The sequence below is a fragment of the Ochlerotatus camptorhynchus genome, unplaced genomic scaffold (genome assembly GCF_037179485.1).
Source record: "Ochlerotatus camptorhynchus isolate MF236.1 unplaced genomic scaffold, CSIRO-AGI_Acam_v1.1 ptg000045l, whole genome shotgun sequence".
NCBI classification, from domain to species: Eukaryota; Metazoa; Arthropoda; class Insecta; order Diptera; family Culicidae; genus Ochlerotatus; species Ochlerotatus camptorhynchus.
In genome coordinates, this window is record NW_027040536.1 from 74,627 (window position 1) to 92,010 (window position 17,384).

Here is a 17,384-nt window from a genome sequence, read left to right on the forward strand (position 1 = left end):
TGCCTTATGGAATGTATAAGGCTGATGCTTTGGCAAAAATGTATGAGTGAAACACATGAATTAAATAATTGATTTTCGTTTCGTGTAGTCGACAAAGACGTAGTTCTACGTCAAAAAAAAAAAGAAATAGTTCAGGACAACTTAGGCAAACACATCAGATGAAATTTTCAAGAACACTATTTATTTATTTTATTTGTCGTCAATCAGTGTAGACCGTTTTACAATTGTTAAAAAAAATTTGGCCGGGCAGGTGATTTGCATTGCAATTATTTTTATGACAGCTGGCATCATCATTCAGAATATTTACGTGAGCGAGTGTTTGAACAAATGCGGATTGCTTTTTATTAGAAGCAACTGATATCCTATGTTGTAGTGGCCTGTCTGCCTCGTGTCTTGTCTTTGCGGTAAAGTTACATTAAAATTGTATGAAACCACCAACGTTGCAGTTGTAGCCAAAAACTAGAACACAACAAATTCATTATAAAGTCTGGAACGTGCAAAAATTGGTCAACTTCAAATGGGTGTATTTCTGTTAAAAATGCATAAAAAACCTGATATGCTGCATTTGGAAGTTGAGTGAATATTAGAGTGATGCAAAATTTGAAATTTTCACTCCACTATACTTAAACGATTCCAAATCGGATCCTGACTAACCTCTCAAAATTTGAACCAATTTGGTGAGAAACTGAGATGGCACAAACCATTTGAAGTTTGTATGGGAATTACTATGGTAAAACCTAGGTTTTTGTTCATGTCTATCTAATAATTCACCATATCGGTCTGCTTCAGAAACTTTCAACTGTACTTATTGGAAATTTTCCCAGCTACAACTTTGCTGAAAACTACTTTTTGATTAAATGCAAGGATCGAAAGTTATCAATTGTTTAATACGCTGATGTCTTATGATAATGCTCAATCAACTGCTCAGCAGGCAATATTGGTGTTTCTGGGGCGTTGAATAGGACACAAAAATCATGGCTACTATGTCATTCGCAGCTCAATATAAAAAAAAGACTAGAAGGCAATGAACAAAAAGTTGAGATTTCCCATAGTAATTTACATGTAAACTTCAAATGGCTTGTGTGAAGCCTGTTTCTAACTAAATGAGTTGTAACTTTGAGAGGCTAATCAGGACCCGATTTGAAACCATTTAAGCACTGTGGAGCGAAAAAGTCAAATTTTGCATCAGTCTAGTGTATATACAATGGTTGCTATGATGAGTTTTCACCGTGTGCTCTACAGTTTTAAGTATAACGTTCAAGCAAGAAGAGCAGCGTGTCAAAATTTTGCTCGTGCAGCAAGAGAATCCGACGTTCTCACACGCCAAGTTGGCAAAATTGATGAATGTGGCCAAATCGACCATGACAAACGTTTTAAAAGTGTTCGGGGAGCGTCTGTCGACCGCCAGGAAGCCTGGAAGCATCGGCAATCGTTATCCGGACATGGCAGTGACGACGAAGAAGGTGGTGGTGAATTATAAGCGGAATCCTAACTTCTCCGTCCGGGACGTCGCTGGCAAGCTCAGTGTCTCCCATACTACTGTGCAGTGGGCCAAGAAACGAGCCGGGTTGTCGACGTTTAAGAAGGTGAAGGTGGCGAACCGGGAATAAAAAAAAAAAAAAAAAAAAACACGTCGGCAAAGCAGCTGTTCCGAAAGTTGTATACGAATCTGCTCACAAAGTTCGACTGTGTCGTCATGTACGGGACAGGAGTTTTATACCGCATCAGGAAAAGGGAACCATCAAACTTTCGAATCTCGTCTGGCAGCCATATGCAAGTGTGGTCTAAAAAGCGGCATTTTCATTACTACGGGAACCATCAATCAAGAGATCTACGTCCAGGAGTGCCTGGAAAAGCGGCTCCTACCATTCCTGAAGCAACATAATAGACCTGTGCTGTTCTGGCCGGACTTGGCGAGCTGCCACTATGGGAAAAAGGCAATCGAGGGGTACGATGCGAACAACGTGGTTGTGGTACCCAAAGACCACAACCCTCCCAACAGCCCAGAACTCCACCCTAGGGGCTGTTCATAAACTACGTAGACAGTTTTTTGGGATTCTTAACCCCCCCTCCCCCTGCGTAGACAATTGTCCATACAAAAATTATAAAATTTGTATGGGCCGTGGATAATTGTCAACCCCCCCCCCCCCTAAACTGTCTACGTAGTTTATGGACAGCCCCCTATCGAACGGTATTGGGCCTTGGTCAAACGGAATCTCAAAAAAAAAAAGAAACGATCTAATAAATCTATGGAAAACGAGCAGCAGCTTACATCTAACTGGCGTTCGGCGGCGAATAAGGGGTTAAGCGGAAAGCACGGCAGCTCGGATAAAAGAACAAACGAACATTTTTTCGTTTAAATATATTAACTGAACTACCAAAAGAAAAATGAAAAGATTTTTGTGATATGAATTTTGACTGAAAGAAACGATTTTTTTGTCGACCAATTTTTGCGCGTTCCAGTCTTTAGTTCGGTCAATTTTGGAATATTGAACAATTATCACGAAAAACCTCGAGAAGGATCCAGAATAAATTGATATTGTAATTAAAAAAATCAAAACAAAATTACGTACATTATCAAATGACTTAATTTAACAATACAATAAGGTTGTGCACAACTAAATGGAAGGGGTCAACCGTGAAGTTCGTGAATTAGTATTGGAAAAGCATAGAGCGAACTCAACAATATCAGGGCTTCATGCCAAAATAATATAAAATAGATGATTCATTTATTCACATTATTTTTCTACGCTTAATTTTGTGTGACTACTTTTTGCTCGTGCCACCCTTCATGCAAATGTGGCTAGCTTGGTCCGATCCAAAGCTGAAATATTTCGAGCATGACAGAATAGAGGATCCAGAATTTTATCGGCAAATGGAAATTACCCAGATGTGGGCAATATTGAATCCTTTTCTGGTGACGAGTCTGGCAGAAGTAATACCGAAACCGAAACCAAAACCGAAACCGAAACCGAAACCGAAACCGAACCCGAACAGAGCAACAATGACTACTAGGACAAATACGAGCGTAAATTTTGACATAAAATTGAGTCATAACAGACGTGCAATTCAACTCAATCAAACGTAATTTTCAGTCTCGGAGCACTTAATTTTACATGACATATTAGTTTATTTCACAAAACGAAGGAGGTTCCCAAAGTGGCTGATTTTGTTTGCTGGGACTGTATCCGGGGAGGAAGTGAAACCGAAAATTGAACATGGGAACTGGATAACCTACGTAAAGGGTGATACGGTCAAAATTTGGTCAAGGGAAAACGCGTGTAAATCGGTGAAATCGTTTATTTAAAAAATCAAATTAAATTTCTTTTTCAAGTTCAATTAGTATAAAATTCAGGAAAAATATTCAGAAAGGCAGTTTGCCTTGAACTGCTGCTCGCCCTTAGCAGTTTTTTTGGTCTTCTTTAGGTTCCGCTTGACAATAGCCCAGTATTTCTCAATTGGGTGGAGCTCTGGCGTGTTGGGAGGGTTCTTGTCCTTGGGAACCACCTGCACGTTGTTGGCGGCGTACCACTCCATGGCCTTTTTACCGTAATGGCAAGATGCCAAATCCGGCCAAAACAGTACGGAACAACCGTGTTTCTTCAGGAAAGGCAGCAGACGTTTATTCAAACACTCTTTCACGTAAATTTCTTGGTTGACAGTCCCGGAAGCTATGAAAATGCTGCTTTTCAAGCCACAGGTACAGATGGCTTGCCAAACCAGATATTTCTTTGCGAACTTTGACAGTTTCATGTGCTTGAAAACATCTGCTACCTTTCCCCTTCCTTTTGCCGTATAAAACTCCTGTCCCCGAAGCTGCTTGTAGTCGGCTTTGACGTAGGTTTCGTCGTCCATTACCACGCAGTCAAACTTCGTCAGCATCGTCGTGTACAGCCTCCGGGATCGCGCTTTGGCCGTCGTATTTTGTTTATCATCACCTTCTTGTATGTCGATAGTCCGGCTCGTTTTTTGGCTCGATGCACGGTTGTAGACGATACACCCAGCTTATTTGCGGCATCTCGGAGAGAGAAGTTAGGGTTTCGCTTGAAATTACCGGCAACTCTCTTTGTCGTCTCAGCGGCTTCCGGTTTTCGATTTCCCCCCGATCCAGACTTCCTGGCTGTCGACAAACGTTCCCCAAACACTTTAATTACATTTGTAACGGTTGATTTGGCAACTTTTAGCGATTTTGCCAACTTTGCGTGCGAGTAGCTCGGATTTTCGCGATGCGCGAGCAAAATTTTGATACGCTGCTCTTCTTGCTTGGACGGCATTTTGACAACTGAAGAGTGAATTCCAAAATCAAAATAGGAGCAACATTCTACACACACACACCTTCAAAATGAGGGGTGTTCAGGTTTTTTAAATGCAAAATTGAAAGAAATACGTCAAGTTGATATTGACCAAATTTTGACCGTATCACCCTTTAAGACGTAAGGCAGTCGATGCCGCTGAGTTTTCAAGTTAAAACGGAATGCAGCTCGTGAAGTTTGTTCTGGTGGCAACGACGAGTAAATAAGAGAGGAATGAAGTTGAACGTGTTGACGTGAAAATCGCCTACTTGCATGGCCATCTTGACCAAGAGTTGTAGAGTTTGAAACCATCTGGACACGTGGTAAAGGGCAAGAAGAACATGGTGTGCCGTTCGAGGAGAATCATTTACGGGCTGAAGTAGTTTGATAGGTGCTGGAACAAGCTACTGGGAGCTCTTCTTTAAAGAATGGGGTTCAATTAAAATGTTATTATTAATCCAGTGTCCAGATTTAGTGTTCTAGATACACTTCCTCAGTTGTCAACTGAGAGTCTTTCTTATCCTGTGTATATTGTGTGGCAAGTACAATGATACGATATGTCCAGGATAGTCGGGAAATTTTCCAACCCGGAAAATTCCTAGACCGGACCGGGATTCAAACCCAGCCGCCTCCAGCATGGTCTTGCTTTGTAGCCATTACCATCTGAGCTAAGGGAGATTGTTCCCTACCATTTAAAACGAGACAAGATTTACTATCTCCCTAGATGTATAGATCATGATTTGTCAGATAAAGGGCGAACACGAAATTATTGCGACACAGAAAATGTCATGCCAATTTTCTTATAATGTTTAGAATCAAACCAAAATTTTAGGGTAGTTTTATACATATATTTACTTCAAAAATCAAAAGAAAAGTTAATCGATGGAGCCTTCAGTGTAAAATTGAACGCATTTTCGCTTGATGCCCTCCATCAAAGTATTTACAGTGTCATCCGGTACCAGTTTCTCAGTTTTTTTTTCCATTTTCTTAACATGTCCTTCTCGTCTTTGACTGTCTTCTTGCTCTTCCGAAGTTTCCGCTTCATTATTGCCCAGTACTGCTCCACCGGGCGCAGCTCCGGACAGTTAGGCGGATTCATGTCCTTTGGAACAAAATGGACAGAATTGACCTCATACCACTCCAGGACACTTTTAGAATAGTGGCATGATGCCAAATCTGGCCACAATAGCGGAGCTTCATCGTGCTGCTGCAAGAACGGCAAAAGGCGCTTCTCGAGGCACTCAGATTTGTAGATCTCGCCATTTACTGTGCCCTTTGTCACGAAAGGCTCACTCCTCAGTCCGCAAGAGCAGATGGCCTGCCAAATGAGATATTTGGAGGCGAACTTCGACATTTTCTTCTTCTTAAATTTGTCGTCCACATCGAACTTGCTCTTGCCGGTGAAAAACTCCAACCCCGGAATTTGCTTAAAATCGGCTTTTATATACGTTTCGTCGTCCATCACACAGCAGCCATATTTTGTCAGCATCTTCTCGTAGAGCTTCCGTGCTCGAGTTTTAGACGTCGATTGTTGCCGCTCATCGCAGTTTGGGAAGTTTTGTACCTTGTTTGTATGTAGTCCAGCTCTCTTCTTTGCATTCTGGACGTAGCTCTGCGACATGCCGATCTTTTTAGCCAAATCACGGCTTGAGACGTTGGGATTTGCTTTAATCATCCGCTTCACCTTTCCCTCCGTCTTTTTGTTCTCCGGTCCCGGTTTTCTTCCAGCTCCTTTGCCGTGGTCCAACGTCAACCGCTCCTGGAACCGCTTCAACACTCTGGAGACGGTTGAATGGTGAATGTTCAACATTTTTCTCAACTGCCGGTGCGACAGGTCAGGAAATTCCAGGTATTTGGAAAGAATTTGTTCTCTCAACTCACGTTGGTTCACCTCCATTTTCGTTGAATCGAAAAACACGACTTCGAGTTTGACAGCATGTACACAATACACATCAATGAGAAAGTGTGCAAAATTTGGTTGATTTTTACCCAATGGTAAAAAAGTTATGTCCTGTTGAATGTGTCGCAATAATTTCGTGTTCGCCCTTTACTTAGGGCATCTTTAGCCGTGGTCTGATCTAGATCAAAATTTATGTCACATTTGAACCAGCTAAAATTAAAAATATCAAGCCAAAATAGATCAAATTGTGTGCGTATATTGGTATATTTTTGGCCGTTCTATTTCAAACGTCAAAACCCGAATCAAAACCCGAATCAAAACCAACTTACACCCTGATTTCGTGGTCAGCCATTTTTTAATCTCGTGCGCATTCGTACATGGTTTTATCAGGCAATTACCGTGAAATTGACCTCCGGTGGCTGTCTCCTGGATTGATGTGCGGCTTTAACAAAAAGCTTTGAACTGCTCGTCCTTCTGCTCCTCGTGCTTCCCAGTGAAATAATAATAAAAACCTGTATTTATTGAAATTTGTCTGGTATGTTGTTGCGTGTTGGGCTTTGGTCCAAGTCAGAAACTTGACAATTCAAGAACAACATGTGAAAAGGGCATACAAGCTTTTTGTAAACAAACCTTCTTATGCTCTTTTCTCGCCACCTACATGACTCCAACGCAAACCATCAACATTAGCGGGTAGGAGAAGCATTCCCCTTCCCGATGATATTGTTGGTTTGCGTGAGCGACCCTCGGTTGGCGAGAAAAGGGCATAAGAAGGTTTGCTTACAAAAAGCTTGTATGTCCTTTTCACATGTGGCTCTTGAATTTCCTGGGGGGTACCCGGAACATACCACAATGTGGCCAATAATAACTTAAACTGATCTTGTTTTTCAATTTCTGCGAGATTGTATGTGTCAAATCACAGGGTTTGGACCATATCAGAAACTAGTCACTTCCCTAGGGGTTCCTGAAAGATGCCTAAAAAAAAAGGTGGTCCTGGGCACATTATTTGACTTCCATTGATCTTGGTTTTGAAATCTAATGTGATTTGCTATGTGGCGCATGATGGGTTTTGGATTAAATCAAAAACTGACCATTTTCTTGAAGGTGCCCGGAACATATCCGATACGGGTCAACATGATTCTGTGCACTATATTTGACTACCATTGATATTGCTTTTGAAATCTAATGTGATTTGATGTGTCACATGATGACTTTTGGACCAAGTCAGAAACTGGCCACTTCCCTGGGAGTTTCCAGAACATGCCCGGAAGTGGCCAAGGTGGTCCTGGGTACTTTATTTGATTACCAATACGCATGTGATTTGATGTGTCGCATGATAGGTTTGCAATCTCCAGAACCGGTTGACGGAATCCAAAATTATTCAATAGCGTTCAATGGGACCACAGTACCTTTCATTTGGCGCTAGTTGTGTCCAATTCGGTGCAGCGGTTGCTGAGAAGCATGAGCGTATTCTTTTCGTTACACACATGAACACACACATACATTTTCCGCTGTCATTGAGCAGAGTAGATTGGTATAAAAAACTCGGCCCTCCGAGCCTCGGATCGAAAGATGGTTTCCCAAGTGGTATATATATACCCTTCAAAAACAACATGTGATCCTTTCGCAGCTGCGACGACAGGGCCGGCAGCAACAGCAGCACCGATAGCGCGATCTATCGCTCTAGCTCTAGCTCTAGCTGGAACTACACCAATGTCAACAGCAGTCGATTGTTCCGCCCACGTTTCTTAGAAAATCGAGGAACTAAATCGGTTTGTTTTGCAGAAAAAACCATAACAACGAAACAAAACAACACAAAATCTCGAGTGCGAAAGCTGTCAAACTAGTTTGGAACAGTGCTTGCCTTGATCCAAATTCAGTTGAAAATAGATCGAGAATTATACTGGTTTAAAAAAAAATTGCATTTTAGAACTAGTCTAAAACAAAATATAGACCACCAGTGCAAGGTCTCGGTCTGGGTCTGTTCCAAAATTTTAGACCAAACCAACCAATTGGATCGTCGCTAAAGATGCCCTTAGTTTTTTTTTTTATGTTCTGTGTGTTACTTGGGATTGAATTACTGCACAACTACCATCGAACCTCTACTAATAATTCAAAGTGCATTTTGATACCGAACGAACCGGTAAGCTTTATTATATTTTGTGCTGATAAAGAAAACAATTGCTAACCCTCTACGGTTCAAGCAGAAGGAAAGTATTGGAATTACTTATTAAAAGATCGTTTAAGGGTTCAAGCCTACCTTCAAGGCCAAAAAAAGTGAAATGTTGGGATTTTTGATCTCAGAAAGTAAGCAACATATTTAAAATCGCTTTTCACTTATTTGATGTTCTTATATTCGTCTCTGAAAATCATTATAATATATGTTTCCTGGTGGTGCTTGTTCCCCAGAACGCCGCTCCCAGGAGGAGGCTTTTTTAAAAAGACGTTCCGCGGAGGCCACGCTGGCACGAGCAGAAATGATCTGAAATCAAAGATTTCAAAGGGGTTTCATTAACAATCAGTCAATTCAGGCGATGAATTTTTTGACGAAATAGCGGCCAGGTAAAAATGTCTTTAATCGGCTCTAAAAAATCGAATTTTAATAATATGCGAGATCCGAACGATTAAGGCCTTGAATAAACAGTTCTAAACTATATAAAGTATGTTCCATTTAGAATTTGGTCGCACAAAATAACAAGAGGAATTAACATACAAAACCGCTAAGGATATTATTTTGTAGGTTTTTTATTTAGCTTTAAGGGAAGTACTATTCGCCAACTGTTCGGATGCACTTTCGAACTTTTCGCTGAATAACTCCCATCATGTCTTGCACAGTAGTTCTGTCAACCTCTGTCAACCTTATCTACCATCTTTGTCCACCACTTCTCCAAATCAGATGGTGTTTTGATTGTTTTGCCACATTTCTTCAATTTGCGCATGATAATTACCCAACATTTTTCGATGTGATAATTTGGTGGATTGATACTTTTTTCAATAAAATGGACACTTATAGCATTCAATTACATCCCTGCTGTAATGGCGGCTGGCTAAGTCGAGCAAGAATTTTACGGGACCTTCGTGTGGCTGAATGAATGGCAAAATTCTCTTCTGGAGACATTCCTCCTTGTAAAGTTGTCCATTCATAGTCGCTCGGGTTATGAACAACTGCAGATGCCTTGCCAAATCATCAACTTGCGAGTGAATTAATCTGCAAAGGCAAATTTGAAATTACCCGGAACATCCCCCTTACGTTTGGAAAGGTAACATTCTGGACCTGGATTTTGTCCAAAGTCCATTTTTAGGTAAGTTTTCAACGTGAGTGTGCAGAATTTGTTCACGTCTCTCGCGTTCCACCTTCGAAGACTGTTTCTTGCTATGACAACTAGAGTCGCTACAGTGAAGCGAAGCGGCCAAATACTAACTGGAACAGAATTTACAAAACAACTGAACTGTATTGAATTTGAGTTATCACGGATACCGACTTTTAAAATTAGTTTTCGAGATAATCGCCTTTAAAGTTTTAAGTTATATTCATGGACATGGTACTCTTCAAACTCGCATAACATCGTCTTTTTTATCGGATCAACTTGAAATTTTGAGAAAACAATTCTAAATATGTACACTTTCAAATCGATTTTTTTAAACTTTGCAGTTAGGCATGACCCCTTAAGGATATTTCGAAAATAATGGTATGAATTTGTTGTATCGTATTATTTAAATCTTATCCATGTATCTCCTGATAGGTGAAACGATCTGACACTTTCATTTATCGCTGTGAAAAATAACCATAAATGAAGCACATAAAACAATGCCTCTGTTTTCAAATCAAAACCGCGTCTACACCCTTTTAGGATGGCTTACGAGTGGTTAGCACCTTGATATCAACGAACTCGTCTAATCTCCCAAGCAAATCAATCCCCTGCGGTGGAGAGATAAGGCTGGATTGAGCCTGATATTTTTATCAAAATAGCACTCAAGCCCAGTGGCGTAGATTCAGTCAGAGTGCTAGTTCCAGACCACAAAGATGTCCGCTCCGTTTGATCTTGAACTCGGTCCACCGAGTGCCGAACTGCTGGAGGTTGCCCGCCAGGAGCTGCGAGAAACTCCGGAAGTTCGTGCCGCAGCCATCGAAGAGCTACGAAAGCTGCTGCACGCCACAAGTGATTTGAATTTCCCCGATGATGACGAGTTCCTGCTGTTCTATCTGAGGCCTAGTCACTTTTACGTGGAAAGTGCTCTTAAATTGGTAAGATTTGTACATCAGATATTCATGCGATTCAAATTAAACCATTCAATTCGTTTCAGATGCGCAATGTGGCTGAGTTCCAGAAAAGCTACCACGACCTGTTGCATAACCTGATGCCGGCAGACCTGAAGAATGAGATCACCAACTATAACCTGGTGACGGTGTTAACAAACCGTGACCAGAAGGGTCGCCGAATGGTCGTCGTTCGAATGGGTGACGTTTGGGACCCGAAGGCCGTTCACGAGGACAAAATCTTCGGAATTCTGTACACGATCCACAAGTTGGCCATCATGGAACCGGCTACGCAGATCAACGGAATTGTGGTCATTTACGACTTTGCGGGGCTTGGCATGAAGCAGGTCAAGGGCATGTCACCTAGCGGTACCAAGCGGCTGTTGGCCTTCATTCAAGAGGCTGCTCCCGTGAGAATGAAGGCAGTCCACTTTGTCAATGAACCAATGCTGTTCAATATGGTGTGGGCATTGATGAAGCCCTTCGTCAAGGAAAAGCTGAAGAATAGGGTAAATGGTGGTATCTTGTACTTTCGAAGAGATTACTTATTTAGATTTTGATGTCCCAAACAGATGTACTTCCACGGTGAGGATAGGAAGAAACTGCATAAGCACATCGATGCCGATTGTCTACCACCAAGCTACGGTGGAACTCTGTCGGAACTGACCTATGGATCCAAGGAATGGTATCCCGCGATGGAAAAGTACAACGATGCTATCAAGAAGTTCAACTCAGCTGGATTTAAGTGAAATCATGACAATGTAGATTAATAAATCATTATACTATATGCGTATCTTATCGAATTGGAATCGTTAGGTATTATCAACATCCATCATGTTTACTTTTTTTCCATTGGTTTGTTTTCCGTCGATCTTGTTTTCCGTGCTGAGCAGCAATGCTACCATCAACTCATGAACCGGTGACCAACGGCTTTACTTCCCTTTCGAAGGAAGGCGTGATCAGAGATGTTATGCCTCAGAACATCCCGGCGGCGTTGAATGGGATTGAACCCAGGCCTGCTGGGGTGAGAGGCAATTAAACTTACCACTACACCACCGGCGCCGCTATTGCGGGCCTTATTACTAGTTTCTATATTAATTGGGGGCCATACCATATTAGGGTGCCAATGAATGTATGCAATTTCTAAAATTTTGGGAGACTCCAAGCTTTGAACGTTGGAAGACTTTGAACGTTTTATTATAAAAAAATGTTACGTTGATTCATTTTTGAGTCATTATACCCCAATACTGCTGCTCACGGCAATTCCATCCCATAGCACAAATCAGCATGCCGAGAAAAACGCGTTTTAAGGTAGCTTCGTACCACTGCTTCTAGTATAGTGCAATAGTACAACCTGTTTGGTTGTTTTCTACACTTTTACAGAACAAAGTTGATGAGTTTATCCAATATTATGAAACTATGGCTCATTAGCTTCACATCCATTGAAAAACTCGGTTTTGACAAAAACGCAAATGGGTAGAATACCGGTCATATTGATTTATGTTTTGAGACTGAAATTGAAACTTTAGACTAAAAGTCTCTTCTACAAAGTTGTTCCTTATAGTTAGGCCCTCATTTTTATAACAATAAATGGTGGTTCCTATTATTATTAAAAAAAATCTAACTTTTTTGTTTGAATACATTAAGGTATACATTCTTCCGCAAAGTTATAGCTGAACTAATTCAAGCAACTTTGTTGGATACAACTTTCTTGCATCTCTTAAATTGACCGATTTAGAGCTATTTTCTTGAATTGAATGTATACCTTAATGCATTTAAACAAAAAGTTAGATTGTTGATTTTAATGATAATAGGAACCACCATAGAATTCATTGTCATAAAAATGAGGGCTAAACTATACTGCCTATAAAAGCATAACTGTCCCATATGAATAGGAAATCAAGCAAAGATGGGACAGTTATGCGAGTATCGGCAGTATAAGGAACAACTTTGTAGAAGAGACTTTTAGTCTAAAGTTTCAATTTCAGGCTCAAAACATATCATTCCACCTAAATATGCATTCTGGACCACTGTGCAATGTACTTCAACGAATTTCAGTTGAATAAGTATATAAACCATGGCTTACTTAGTAATGGAACAAACTCTTTTGCTTGTTACAGCGCTCCTAGTGGACGGTTTTGGATGCTGTTGACGTCTATTTGTTGACAATAACCATAACAATAACAGTGTCTTAAAACGGTCTTGTTTTGGAGACAGCCAAAATGCAAGAGGAGCGTAGAAAAAAATCGTGCACAGAAAATCCATCGTGGTCGGCGTCCAAGTGTTAAATTTTCCTATAAACACCGTATGGCGCGTGTTCAAAATGTACAGGGAAATCATGACGACGAATCGGCAGCCTCAATGTAAACGCCGGAGTGGAACTGCCAACCGTCAGCTCCATGGAAAGGTCGTGAAATCCATCCTGAAGCAACCCAGGTATGTCCGATCGCGATCTGAGTTAAAAGCTACCGCGAAGGCTTACAGGCATACCGCGCCAGTAGGCAACCAAATCGATCACTCAAACAGAATACCTTAGCTAGAACAAGTGCTCGAAAGCTGTATGACAACCTGCTCACCAAGTCCGCTGGTTGCATACTTATGGATGATGCAAAGGCCGTCTTCCGACAGCTTCCAGAACAAAAATTGTGCAAGGCCAGATTCAAATTTGTTTTTGCGTATAAATTCGCATCTGGCAGGGAATTTGCAGCTGTGGTAAGAAGACAAAGGTTTTCGTCACTGAGAAACTTATGAACTCGGAGGTTTACAAAACCGAATGTCTCCAGGAGCGAATTCTGCCCTTCATCCAGTCACATGATAGTCCGGTGACATTTTGGCCGGGTCTTGTGAGTTGTCACTACAGCCGGGAAATACAACAATGGTACAATAACAACGGAGTCCAGTTTGTTCCGAAAACCCTCAATCTGCTCATTTGTTCCCACGCTTACCACTACACCACCTACTATACTGTATTGGAAACCCTTCTTCTTCTTCTTCGCATTTAAAGCTTATTGCATATCGCACATTAGCTTATTGCGTACTCTCAACTTTGTGTTCTAGATGCACTTCCACAGTTATTAATTGAGAGCTTTCGATGCCTGTACCATTTTTGCATTGATATGATTGTGTGGCAAGTCCAATCATACTTCTATGCCCAGGGAAGTCGAGAAATTTTCCAACCTGAAAAATTCCTAGACCGAACCGGGAATCGAACCCAGCCACCTCCAGCATGGTTTTCCTTTGTAGCTGCGCCTTTACCGACTGAGCTAAGGGAGGCTCCAATTGGAAACCCTGCAAATTCTAAATTATATGGTTAGTAAAACTGTAATACAAGGTTATTTTAAGAGTAATTGAAATCATCTCCAATATGATGTTATGCTGTTTTTTTCAGGCGTAGGATAATAATTAAACATAACATATAACAATACATAATAACACACAAAAAGTAAATAAGCAAATAGATAAATGCAGAAATAAATCAATGAATGAATGAAAAAACTAATAAATAAATAAATTAAAAAATATATAAATAATTAAATTAAAAAAAATAAATAAGTTGATAAACAAAAACATTAATAAATAAGAAAATAAAAAAAAATACAAAATAAATAAATATGAAAAATATTTAAAAAAATCAAATATACCTATATATATAAAAAATTAAACGAAATAAATAAATATATGAAAAATTAATAAAAAATCAATAAATAAGTGAATGTATGCATTAATTAATAATTATATGAATAAATAAATAAATAAATAAGTAAATTAAAAGATAAATAAATCATTAAAAAAACTATATTTATTAATAAACATAAATAAATAAATAAATAAATGAAAAAATAAGTAATTAAATAAATAAATTAATACATAAATACAAAATAAATAAATCGATATATAGAATAAAATAAATGTATAAATAAATAGAAAACTAAATTAATAAAAAAATACATAAAAACATAAATAAATAAATAAATGAATGGATGAATAGGTAAAAAATAATTTAAAAAAAAATTAATTAATGAATAAATAAATTCATATATAATTATTAATTAATTAATAAATCAATAAAATAAATAAATGAATTAATAAATCAATTCATAAATTAATAAATCAATAAATATATAAACAAAAACCATTAAAAAAATAATAAATTGAAAACTTTTCAATGCATAATTAAAAATAATAATAAATAAATAACGATAAAAATAAAAAAACTATTAAAAAAATAAAAATAAATAAATGAATGAACGAAAAATAAAAAAAAAATAAGTAAATAAATAAATATTTGAAAAAAAATAAATAAATAAATATACTAATAAAAAATGAAAAAAAAAAAATAAGCGATTGAATGAATAAATAAGTAAATAGGGGAAATATCTCTAATGTTGACCTATGGATCTAATATTGGGTCCATCGCTAAAAATCTGCTATTTATCAATTTTACCTAGATGAACGCGTTATTGGGACGTTAATTATGGATATTTTTTTGTTGCTATTGAATTTTTAGTCGATTGCTGAATTTATGTATGGACCCAAATTAGGGACACTTAGGCCGACATTACCTGCATTTCCCCTAAATAAATAAATAAACAAACAAATAAATAAGTAAATATATAAATAAATAAATAATTGCATTAAAGAATTAATGAACCAATAATTAAAAAAATAAATTAATAAATAAGTAAACCAATAGAAAAATGAATAAATTAATAAATAAATTAATAAATAAATAAATAAATAAATAAATAAATAAATAAATAAATAAATAAATAAATAAATAAATAAATAAATAAATAAATAAATAAATAAATAAATAAATAAATAAATAAATAAATAAATAAATAAATAAATAAATAAATAAATAAATAAATAAATAAATAAATAAATAAATAAATAAATTAATAAATAAATAAATAAATTAATAAATAAATAAATTAATTAATTAATTAATTAATTAATTAATTAATTTATTAATTAATTAATTAATTAAATGAATAAATTAATAAAGTAATAGAAAAAAATAAACAAATAAATAAATAAATCCATAAATAATTATATGAATAAATGAATAAATAAACTAATTTATCAGTAAATCAATAAATCAAGAAATCAATGAATCAATAAACAAATAAAAAGTACATCCATAAATAGCAACGCTGGTGCTGTAGTGGTAAGCGTGATTACCTCTCACCCAGCAGTCCTTGGCTCCTACTAATTGAACGAGCTCTATCTCGAAGTCAACCGTGTCCCAGTGGAACCGAGCGAATACACCGGCAGCATCACACCTCAACAGTCCTGGATCGAATCCCAAATCCGCTGCAATGAAAGAAAACGCAACTGTGAAAGCAGTCAATGCACCATCTCCCACTGTCTGATGTTTATTTTTTGGTTTATTTTTAGAACCAATATGTGTCAGAACAAACGAAGATTTCATGTGATTTTTTATATATATTTTAATAATATTGATTTATGACATGTATATTAGGGTGTCCCAAAATTGCACTATGACTGGAAATCTGAGGGCTCACCCTCCAAATGATAGCTAAGGGTGTTACAAACAAACTTTTGTGTGGCGGAAACTCTGGGAAATGTTGTTTAGAGGTCGCCCCGACGAGATTTTTGAAAAAAGTCCATTTTTCATAGCTATTATCAAAGACATCATATCAAGAAGACTGGTAACTTTGCCAGAATCCAAGTGACAGATACAACAACGCTGCGCTTGAGTGAAGGTGGAAGCAACGCATAGAAAAATGAGCAAATACACAAACCTTTCTTCTGAGGATGTGATCTTTGCTATCAAATTCCTTCGAAGTATTTACCTTTGAGTGGCAGATGACGCGATTGTGGCTGTCTCATAGCGTTTGTATGAGAAAATGGAAGAGTTGCCAGTCTTCTTGATTTGTTGTCTTCGTTATTATCCAATAATTATTTTTAGTTCTTTAAATTTCAGTTAAATCTCACCCTTTTATATTGCTCGCAGATTCACAAGGGTCAAAACTATAAGAGAATAAATTGCTACGGCATGTTCTGTGTCCAATTTGTTAGTTACAATTTTTCAAATTCTCTAAAATGATGTTTTTTGTTGTACATCACTGCATTCAATCATCAAAAGTGGGTATCAAACATAGCGCTCAAGTCGGATCTCACCACTGGTATTGCCAGGAAGCATTTGCCCAGAAACCGTTTGCCGTCGGAGTTGGCCGTCATCAGGTACTTTCGATTCAAGCATGAAACCCAACAACTTTCAATCGGAAAAAGCATTCAATTTGTGGCTACCGAATGCTTTGTCCGATTGAAAATTGTTGGGTTTCATGCTTGAATCGAAAGTACCTGATGATATCCAACTCCGACGACAAACGGTTTCTGGGCAAATGCTTTCTCGCAATACCGGTGGTGAGATCCGACTTGAACTTGGTTTTTGGTGACATGATTTTCTTTTTTGGTTCTGCTTGCTACGGCAATAAAATGGAAACTAATAAATTGTGTGATCCCTCTCTGCTCATATATCCTCCTATTGAATTCTAGAAACTTCGAAACAAATGTTATCAAGTGATTTGCAACAAAGTATGTGATTTGTATTTATCGATTTCAATGATAGTTTGATTTGCTGGTCGGGACATACTGCAAGTATTGCAATTTTGAACTTTTTTTTCCACAGTAAATCACGAATAAATTTTTAACAGTTAAAAATGAGGTTAAAGTGTTTTCGGCAATGTTTTTGCTCATATTTTATATTTCAAATTTCCCATACTTCTGCTGCATTTGATTGATAATAGCGCTATGTTTGATACCCACTTTTGATGATTGAATGCAGTGATGTACAACAAAAAACATCATTTTAGAGAATTTGGAAAATTGTAACTAAAAAATTGGACACAGAACATGCCGTAGCAATTTATTCTCTTATAGTTTTGACCCTTGTGAATCTGCGAAAAAT

The 17,384-nt window shown here is 37.9% G+C and overlaps 1 protein-coding gene across 1 annotated transcript; it reads left to right on the forward strand.

The window, feature by feature from the left end:
• The first annotated feature begins 10,154 nt into the window (after nt 1-10,154).
• Nucleotides 10,155-11,230, forward strand: LOC135715278 (alpha-tocopherol transfer protein-like). Its single transcript, XM_065238618.1, has 3 exons — nt 10,155-10,435; nt 10,495-10,956; nt 11,020-11,230. Exons 1-3 carry the CDS (start codon nt 10,214-10,216, stop codon nt 11,194-11,196), a joined length of 861 nt encoding a protein of 286 aa, XP_065094690.1. The 5' UTR covers nt 10,155-10,213; the 3' UTR covers nt 11,197-11,230.
• The last annotated feature ends 6,154 nt before the right edge of the window (nt 11,231-17,384 follow it).